Source organism: Passer domesticus, chromosome 9 (genome assembly GCF_036417665.1).
Source record: "Passer domesticus isolate bPasDom1 chromosome 9, bPasDom1.hap1, whole genome shotgun sequence".
NCBI classification, from domain to species: Eukaryota; Metazoa; Chordata; class Aves; order Passeriformes; family Passeridae; genus Passer; species Passer domesticus.
In genome coordinates, this window is record NC_087482.1 from 32645392 (window position 1) to 32655635 (window position 10244).

The following is a 10244-nucleotide window of genomic DNA, read 5'->3' on the forward strand; positions in this document are numbered from 1 at the left end:
CTTTGCATTGTTAAAATAACAGATAAAGTCTAACTACAAAACAGAATTTTGATTTTCCTGAACATTTCAGCAGCTGTAAGGTTTTAAAACTGTCTTTGATTAGGGAAAAAGTAAAAACCCAAACTCAAACCTAAAGTAACTTAATATGAGCCACAAAAAACATGCTTAGGTAATAATTTGAGGAGTGTAGTCTGAACTAATAATCTTTTGATTCCCAGAAAGAATAGATAAAATCCCCATTAAGCCAGCATTTAAAAAAATCAAAAAACCAACAACTTTAAAATGGTCACAATCATTTTCTGTGATGCCCCAAGGTAACTTGCTACACACTGGTTATGCCTACATGCAGATAACACAAATCAAGCACTTCAACGAGCTGGTCATTTCAAACTTACACAAAAAATTAAAAAAAAAATAGGGAAAAAGGTTTTTAAATACAGAGTCCACATAAAAAAATCAGCTTTTACAATGTAATTGAGCTTGTGTTTTACAATCAGCTTTTAACTAAAGGAGTTGATCTGTTCGAGCCACTCCCTGGCACTTGTCACACCTCTGCACTGGGGGGTTCCTGTGTCTGCTGGCCCCACGCAGAGGTTGGAACAAACACATGCTGTCAAGTTCAAGGTGTAGAGTTTGCTGTGGACACTGCAATTCTAACTCTGGTTCTCTGCCAGTTCATTTGGAAAGTTTGGGCAGGGAAGTAAACCATCAGCCTGTTGCTACAAGGACACTGCAAAACCAAAGTGAAGTAAGGATCTGCCAACTGCTTGTTTCCAGCTGCACAGGAACCCTCATAAGTTAAGGATATTGAAAGTATTATTACTTTTGTACATGGCTGATGAACTCAAAATACAACTCCTTCCTATCATTTCTACAGATCTTTGGATATGACTGTGTTTAGCAAACAGTACCAACGTGCACTATCAGCTCCCAACATCTCTGTTCGTCCAAACCTTTATCAAATCTTTCACTGAAGAAAGCAGAAGCTGTCCATGAGAAGTTACAGACTCCATCTTTGCTAAATCTAGGTAAGGGCCACCCTCTATTTGGCTTAGACTGTCCATTTTTGTTCAGAAGAACTGCTCCCTGGCTTGTCCCTTTCAGTGAAACTTTTCCTAAAAAGCCCAACATAAAATCAGTTTAGACCTTGAATCTAACTTGAGTCTCACTGTTTCTGTGCATACACAGCATTGTAACTCCAGAATTTATGGAAGAAGTTCCTATCTTCCTTAAGAAGTCTGAGTTTGTATTGCTGAATTTAGATGCTACCATTAAATCCAATATATTACTCGATGAATGCACATTAGCATCTTTCCCTGAATCTTGAACATTTTTCTAATAATATACTATATATTTTAATTGGAAACACTGAACTCAAAGGCTGAGAAGAGCTTTTCAGAAGGCGGGTAGTGCTAAACAAAATATATTTTCCACTAAAAAGCTAAGAAAAAAACCTACAATAGCTCAAATACATAAAAATATTTGAATGTATGTAAATATTTTTTGTATCTAAAACATCCTGATTTGTGAACAAGTCACAATTAAAGCTCAATTACTAGTTTCCAATGAAATGGCCATGCACCTTGACTACATCAACATTAACTAATCCTTAGGAGATCTACACTTACATATATGTTGTAAGGAGCCAAACAATATTTTTCTTCATATTTCAATAGTGCTTGAGGGAAAAGAATGAAGCAGTGCATCACAACTCACTACAGATTATCTTTTTACTCAGTAACCCAACACTTTTCTACTGAAAAAAGCATCTTTTGAAACTACTATTGCTGGAAAATGTTGGGACCTGAACCCAGATTAATTACCTTTGCATGCCTTTAAGAAATAAATACAACCCATAGGTAAACCAACACAGCAGCATAAGAAAGTATAATTAAAACTTTTCTGATTTCAAATGGGAAAGGACCCAGTTAAATTCTTAGTGAATAGTGACTTACTAAATCACATATACAAAGCAGTAACAATTTAATTAGATTAGCTTCAGACTATGAAGTGTACACTAATTATTTGGGGAGAGGGCAACAGAAGAAAAGCATGCATTTGTTTCCCATCTGCATAGTTTTCAACACTGCAGTTCCAACACAACTGAGGAGTGAAAGCCAACTATGGTGTGGTCCATCCTTAAGCTAAAAGGAAACAAAATGTTTAAATTTTATCAAACACTGCTGAACAGGAAGAGAGTCTTCCAGTGGTGGTCTCCTAACTATAAATTTAAAATGAGAACTTCAACATGCAACTCCTTTGTTGCTTAAAAAAAAGTACAATCACCGAGGATTTTGCATATTTCAAATTTTGCCTCTTTAGAGAAAATGGTCTTACCAACTTGGGTGTTTTATGTCAGTAACATAAAACAGAAACAAATAAGATTAATGAAATATTGCAAGGATGAATTTACATGCATTAGCTAGAGACTGCCAATGAACTAAGCTAATCTCTTTGTCAGACTTTTTGTTAAAGATTTAGCTCCAATGGCCTGGCTTCCAGACCCTTTCCCTCCCCACACCTACCAGCTTAATCACAAGGCATTTTGCTCCCATTTTCCTTAGTCCTTCAAACTGGAACTAGGTTCCCACCACTGCATTTGGTTCTGGTGTGCTGTAGTGTATTATAGTGTGCATTTGCTGGTTGAAATAGTTTTGACTCTGTAATCCTTGAACAATGAATACAACCAGGAATGAGAGCCAGAGCAAACATTTCCACATTCACTTAATGCTAATGAGAGCTCAAATGCAACTTAAGTCCCCTCCCCAATAAAAAAAAAGGTTTGCTGGTGATGATCACAGTGAAAACCTAGATCATTCTGAGAACATTACTTTCATAAGTATTTAAGGAATAATCGTTCCTAACAGGTTCAAATTCAAGACATTGAAAACTAAATATTCTTTTACAAAAATATTAGTTTTATAGATGAGGCATAGTTGTTTCTAAAATGAACATATTTTAAGTAGATTCAGCTTCAATTATAGCTTAATGTTGTCTGTACTCTTGGTGAGGACTTGCAAGTAGACTTCATGGATAGTGCTGAGAAAACGAGAATCATTCTGCAGGAAAAACAGAAACAAGTGAGAAACATTAGTGAAAAGATACCAAAAAGAGTTTATTTTAATGTCACTTTAATTTAATGTCACTTTAGCTGTGATCAGGTTTCCTTGCAGCTGGCAAGGGAAGGAGCTGTGTGCCTGCACAGAGGGTGCTTTTGGAACACAGGCTGTGAACCATGAAGGGGCAGCAGCTGAAGGCATCACCAGGCACTGTGGACACTCAGACACACAGACAGGGTCACTGTGTCAGCCTGGCCACATTTTGCTTCCCTCCAGAGCCCAAACCATAGTCTAAAGCACAAAGAATCCCATTCTGTGTACAGCTCCCAAATCAAGGCTGCCTGACTGTCAGATGTGATGCTGTTTGCCAGGCAGAGCAGCCGGAATGGGAAGGCAAAGAATTCCCAAGTCAAAGCATGACTGGGAAGTGAATTGGTTTCATCTATGGACAATATTTACAGATATTTTTTGAGTCTAATTCCTTCAAATGACAAGTTACAAAACTGGTATATCATCAGTTAGCTTGAGAGTGTAATACTCTCTTGACAAGTCTGAACAGCAATTGGTATCCTGCTTAGAGTGCTGGGTGAGTGCTCCCATGCTGCAGGATGTGTCTATTTTGGTCTTCATTCAGCTCTCTCCCTGTAAAGACTGGAGACAAATATCCCTGTCAGATCTCTAAAATCACCACTCACAATATTAGCAGGTGAGCTCAGTTCCAAGATTAGTTTAAGTCTTTAATTAGAAAACCCATACACACCAGCAGAAGAAAAGGTTATGTAAAATGGAACAGATAAATCAAGCAACCTAATGATGGGATCTGGTAATGACCTTTTTGGTCCTAACAACTTGATCACTGGGAAGATGCTGTTTTTTATTTTTAGACTTGCATTTTGGGTATAACCTCTACTAACACCAGTATGGAGTGAGTAAGAGAATCCTGAGCTAAGAAATAACTGTTTGTCATTCATGGCAACTTCACCATGACATTAGAGGTCAAAATCATCTCCATGCACAGCTGCTCCCAACATCACAGATTTAATTAAACAGAACTTTTGAGTCCCTAAAAATAACAGAGCTAAAACTCTGCAATTTCCATTTCAAAGAAACACACTAAAAGTAAAGATGAGGAAAGGTTCTAGGGAACTGAAAACAGGAAATCTTTCCTTGAGGGGGAGTGGAACACTTAAAAAGACAGCAAAATCAACTCCCACCCCACACCAGCTTCTACTATTGCAAGTTATTCCTCACTTGTCTACAAATTCTTATGGATGTGAAAGGACACACCAACCAAAAGGAGCAAGCTGTGCCATACTCTGTGTACAGTGTGGAGTAATCTGCCCCTTCCAACAGAAAAGAACATCTTTTGTAATCTTTCAGGGCAAAAGGAGTTACAGGGGAACAGAATTTGTTAGTGCTGCCTTCTGTGCTTGGAACCCCATCCCTCAGAAACTGAGCTCTGTAGAGACACTACCTTTATTAGATGTATCAGTGCTTCTTGAAGCTGAGACCTACTGAGAACAGTAGGAGGTGTAGTCTGAATTTCTGCTGTTCCAAGTGTTAAAGGTGATGAAGAACTGGCTTTATTCTCCACTTCAGCAGCTTTTGTAGCTGATTGCTGAAACACACTTGGAGACAAGAGCACTGAAGGTGTTACCGTCGTCGTGGCTGTAACAAACTGTGGAGGGGCAACCTGTAAGAACAGAAAATTAATAAGCACTGTGTTCAGTAAGAGTGAATGGTGCTGTAAAGGAGAGAAGCATAAAGTAAATGAAATCAATTGCAGCCACAATTATTCAGTCAGATATTGCAGAATAGCTGCTCTTAAGAAATATCTACCTATGAAGATCAGTAGTAGTACCAATAGTACTTCTCATTTTCAAAGCTAAAGAAGGTAGCAGCCTTACACATTCTTGTACGCAGACTCCTTCCTACTCATGTGGTTGCTACCTTCCAGAATTTTTAGAAGAGAACACATACAAGGAAAGTTGAGCTCTTCACCTAAGAAATCAAAGGAGCCTGTGGCTCTGTGCACATTATTCTTACTCAGAGTTTTCAGAAAAATCAGTCCTGCTTCCTGCACCCCCCACCACTTCTATGTCTCCCACAAATGCTTTACTTCAAATTTGAAGTGCATCTCAAACATATTTAAAGAAACTGCTGAATTATAACTAAAGCATTGGAATACACTGAAATATTCTTGTTTTGTTTTCCCTTGGGGAGAAATAGGAGAATAGGATGGAATTATATCGAGGACCATCTTCCCACCTCATCATTCCACAGGTCTGTCTCCATTTCACTATAAAAATGCACATACTGCCTTTACCACTTTTTCTTTTAAACATAAATTGCACATTATATAAATTGCACAATTACATTTTCATCAACTGGACAAGAATAAACATCCTATTTGAGTAACTCTGCCATCTCCTGATAACTGCAATTGCTACTCAGGCTGATAATCTGTCTTGCTCAGGCTTCCAGGATGACCAATGTGATGAAAAAAAACGAAAATAAATAAGCCCATCTCACTCCAAAGAAAAGCAACACTAAATATGATTTGTAAAGACATTTGATATGTCAGCAGAAAGAGCTCCCCTTGGATAACCAACAATCTTCAGAGAAAAAAGCCCTCCAAAGCCATCTACAGTTAATGTGTATAAAATAACATCAACAACAGCAGAACTAGAAAATTGATCTTCTTGTAGTCAAAACTGTGAAGACTCACAGTGTGGGATTTCAGATGAAGACAATGTGTTTAAAGTGACAGTTTACTATACAACATGCACATGCTTCTTAAAATTCCCAAATCCATACAAAAATGCTTTGAATTAGGTAATTATTTACTAACTGGGTCATGAACAGACTGTAGAGCTTATTTTATAGCAGCCCAGTAGCTAAAACAGCATCTTACTACAAGTAGGGCCATTTTTTTGCCTTCACAATCAGATCTGGGCATGCTACTAAAGCTGCTTTCATGGAGAGCAAGTTTGACAAGAGTGAGGCAAGAAATCTGAAAAAGGAGTGGGTGCATAAGGGAAAAGCAGAAATAAAATACAGATGGTGTCCTAAAATTAATACATAACAAAAAGGTAATTAAAACCAGTTCTTGAACACTTGACTATTACCAAGTTATATTGTAACTATAACCTGAAACTTAATATTGGCATTATTTTAAACTGTTATCCAAGGCAGTTCTAAGAAGTTTAAACCTGCTTTTAGCTTGCTAGAATTTGCTATCGCAAATTTTGCAGTAGCAATTACTGCTTATTCTTTTTCTCCATCTTCAATTTTTTCTGCTTTGTATCAGTTCATAAGATACAAGGTTTCTCAAGAAAACTGAGACACAGCAAGGCAAGGATTGCATTTTAAGCCTCTGGGGTGCTTAAGGTTGGGCCAAAGCTAATGTACCCTACTACAATATTATGGCATTAGTACTCCTGCTTGCAACACAAAAAATCCCAGTTCAAATGGTGCAAACTCAGTGCAGGGCTGCAAATCCAAAAATGTGTTTTCATTTCTGCATTAGAACCAACAGCAAGAGTGACTGCACAAGAGCTGTTGTATTGCATTGACAGCAACTCCCCCTTCCTCCAGCACTGTTTCATAACAGCTCCTTCAGGATGGCCAGTGGGCAGTGACTGTCTGAGATATCAACTGGGTGCTGCAGCTGGGTTTTTTCCCCCTAAGAAAACCCCTGAGACTGATTAGCAGAGGTACTTATCCACTTACTTGACTTGCTTTAGACAAAGTTTTCGGCTGTGGAAATACTTCTGCTTCCTTGTTTTGTTGTACAGTCTGAGTTAAGGAAACAAAAAAAAGCAAAATTCACAGGTTACCATCCACAGCTCAGTTTCCAGAGGTGGTTCTCTGTTTTTAAGAAAGCCACAAAAATGCAAATTTCAAGATTTTAGATATAATTAAATCAATTTTGTAAAACTGATATAATCAATGGGAAGCTGGAAAAAGAGAAAAATCTGAACTCATGTTTTATGCTTTCAATATTAGGGCAAACCTATAAAGCCATATCTCAATGCAGCCCACAGGTACCCACAGAAGAAGTGGGTCAAAACTGAAGGAGTACAAATTACTCAAAGCAAAATAATCAGAAAAAGGAAATTGTTAATTGTATTGTAGACTTCCACACATCACCTCTCATCACAGTGCTCAGCCTGCAACCTTCTTACCCTTCTCAGATCCCCAGCTCTGAGCAGTACTTTTCTAACACAAGATGCAATCTTTAGGACTTATTCACCCACTAACAGCAGCAGTTTGAAACACTTCTCCTCTAGAGACAGCTCTGTCACTGACAGCAGATGCTAATGATACAAAACTAATGGAACTGGATTTCTAACTTAGCCATTCAATCAATACCACACAGTGCAAGTCCTCCATTATCTTCAAACAGCTAATATATAACAGCACAGTTTTCAAGGGAAAAAACACATGTAGTCTAAAGCTTCATGGATATCAAAACCCACAGAATACCTGAAGGGGAGAGATTATCTTGCTGTTCAAGGCTGGTGGCTTACTGTGAGATTCTTTGAAGCTTTCTGGTGTTGCAAGTTGGCCAACCGAGGCAGAGATGTTTGGTGTTAAGGGACTCTTAGTGAGAGACTGCTGCTGTGTTTGGTCATGCTGTGGGGTCAACCTGAGTTTCTGGAGAAGATCAACACTTGTATGAGATGCATTTGAGACAGTCCCTGTGTTTGCTGTAGTCAAGGGTGCTATGAGCTGGCTTTGGCCAGCCAAGAGATTCTGTGGAGCGTGGCTCACTTCAGATGGTGGCTGATTCACCAGTGGGGATATGGGCTTGGCAGCTTGCTGCATAACTTGCATTATACTGTTGCTTTGTTTGAGGCCAGGAAGCATCTGAGCAGGGGCAGCTTCCATTGTCGAGGCTGAATTAAGAACAGGGCTTAAACGAACTGAATAGCTTGAAGCGTTTTTCAGCTCAGGCTGGGAAACTGCAGCTGGAGCTTTTATCATAGGTGTCAAACAGTCCTGCTGGCTGGCACCGGGCTTAACGCTCGGACTTTCACATTTCCCCAGGGATTGCTGCATGACTGGTGACTGGTCAAAGGAAAAAGGCAAAAGCAAACTGTGCTGCTCTCTGGCAGATGCCTCTGTCTGCAGCTTCTCCATTCTCTCTGGATTGGGATATGGAGCTGCAGGCTGTTCCTTTTGGACAGAGGTTCCAAACAGTTCCTCCAAAGTCAGATGCTTCTGCCTTGACTGAAATGGCTAAAAAGAAAGGAGAAGAAAAATGCAGTTTAGAACTAGACACAGCACTGTGCAGCTCACATAGTCTATTACGTTTTCAAGGAAGTTAGGAGAGACAACTAGGTCAAATGCATGTAGAATACAGTTTGGATACCAAAAGTGCCCTATTCATAGGAATTTTAGAATTAATTTAATTTAATTTAATTAGTGTTTAATGAGGAACATCCTGGCTCTGTATGGCTTTTCCTTATGGCCACCTCAGGACAGTCTCTACAGTAGCAGTCAGGAAGGGGGCTGGCTATGGATTCTGTCAGGAACATGGCACCTGCCATCATCCATCAGCCCTAACTACACAAGGCACTTTAGGGAAGTGGAGGGAAAAACATACATGTTGAAAAAATCCTTACAGAATTTACAGAATTGGAAATAGTTAAAAATGCTCTAAAATTATGGGGAAGGAAGAGAAAATACTGAAGCTGCACAACTGAACTAGCAATACAGGTCTAGACAGTTTTCCTAGCCCTAGTGCAGTAGATGTTACAATAGGTAAGAGAATTTCTATAAACCTAAATATGTATCTCCTTGAAAAGTATGTTATATGTACACAGTTACATCTACCAGCCCTTTAGTCTCTCCCAAAAAATACATCTAGCCTACACCACTGATATTGTTAGAAAAATATGGTTTTAAGAATATAATATTTTGCAGAAAATATTTTAAAATGTGTTTCAGTAAAAAGAAAAGAAACAGCTATTAAAAACCAGTGATCTCAAAATTTTCCTTTTTTTTTGAGGTTGCACAGGACCAGAAGTTATGTAAAACAGCTGGACTGAAATACAACATTCTGTTCAGAAGACTGAATGGCCTGAAGCACAATTCCAGTGTATTCTGATGGTATGTCTAAACAAAGATGCTACTTCACAATGACAACCACTGCACCATGACATTGCTCTGCTGGCTCTGATTTCCCCAGCACAGAGAACAGGACAGCACAGCAGCACAGGTGCCACAAATAGCCCAACAAGAACCCCTTGAGCATGAAGTCTCTACTGTCACTGTTATTCAATTTTAGCTAGTTAAAAGACAGGCACCCTTTCATTTTGGGGCTGGGACATTCTATAGTTTATAAATCTTCTTAGTTATGTTAGGAATATTTTCCTAGAAAGTTGTTCTTACTTTTTTCCACTGATCCTACTGTTCTGGAGATCCGTCCTTCAACCATGAAGATTCCATTAAGAGAAAAATCACTGTTCCAGATCATTTCAAACTCAGCTGTTTATTTCAGTATGATTAATTGACCAGCCTTCCTTTATTAATACATTACAATAGTCAAGTAATAAACTGAAATCTCTACCATGCCCTGATCCAAGTCAGACTGGATAGTCTCAAACATCAAGTTACTTTCCAGCATGGAGTACAAAACACCTCTTTTGCTTGTCTGGCTGAGGTGCACCTTGAGCATTTCATCAACCCAGTGTGTTTATGAAGACCTTTATCACAAGGGGCTGCATAAAGGCCACAAGATCACTTTCTTTCACAGAAATAGAATGCTGCTGCTGCTCAGAGGGTTTCTCCAGAAATGATTTCAGATAAGTTAAGCTTTGTAGTCCCAGCTCTGCTTATTCATGGTTCAGTACCAGTGGTCTGGTTAAGTTTTGCAGACTGCTGGCACAGAAGCATTTCATGATACAACTGATTTTAATTTTGAAGTGCCAAGATACAACACTGAACTACACAATATCATACAGAAGACATTTATTTTTATTCCTAAATGTGGGGTATCTTTAGCATGAGATGAAGTTAATCAACATGCAAGTGTGACATTTTGGAGGGAATTTAGCAATCTCACTGTACTTACATATGCACACTATTTTTTGATTTCACTGGCCATCTGTTTTAATTAGATGAAAAATGTATATTTTTATAGTTGAAATGTTTTTCCAGTAGTCTCTCAGTTGTCCA

At 38.6% G+C, this 10244-nt stretch overlaps 1 protein-coding gene and 1 long non-coding RNA gene across 5 annotated transcripts in view; one reads left to right on the plus strand and one right to left on the minus strand.

Moving 5' to 3' along the window:
• The window catches only part of LOC135307940 (uncharacterized), a 27973-nt gene continuing 17729 nt past the window's right edge, over window positions 1–10244 (plus strand). For 2 of the 3 annotated variants that reach the window (XR_010368506.1, XR_010368507.1), the window contains exons 1-2: window positions 41–1028; window positions 9076–9176. This is a non-coding gene — a long non-coding RNA (uncharacterized LOC135307940). Of the gene's footprint in view, window positions 1029–9075; window positions 9177–10244 lie in introns of all 3 variants that reach the window. The other variant, XR_010368505.1, reaches the window with a different exon arrangement.
• DCP1A (decapping mRNA 1A) overlaps window positions 2898–10244 on the minus strand; it is a 28158-nt gene continuing 20811 nt past the window's right edge. The window contains exons 7-10 of one of the 2 annotated variants that reach the window (XM_064432526.1): window positions 7548–8303; window positions 6792–6857; window positions 4534–4752; window positions 2898–3059 (exon numbers count right to left, since the gene is read on the minus strand). In XM_064432526.1, coding sequence (XP_064288596.1) covers window positions 2979–3059; window positions 4534–4752; window positions 6792–6857; window positions 7548–8303 — 1122 coding nt within the window. In that variant the 3' untranslated portion in view covers window positions 2898–2978. The remainder of the gene's footprint in view (window positions 3060–4533; window positions 4753–6791; window positions 6858–7547; window positions 8304–10244) is intronic. The other variant, XM_064432525.1, reaches the window with a different exon arrangement.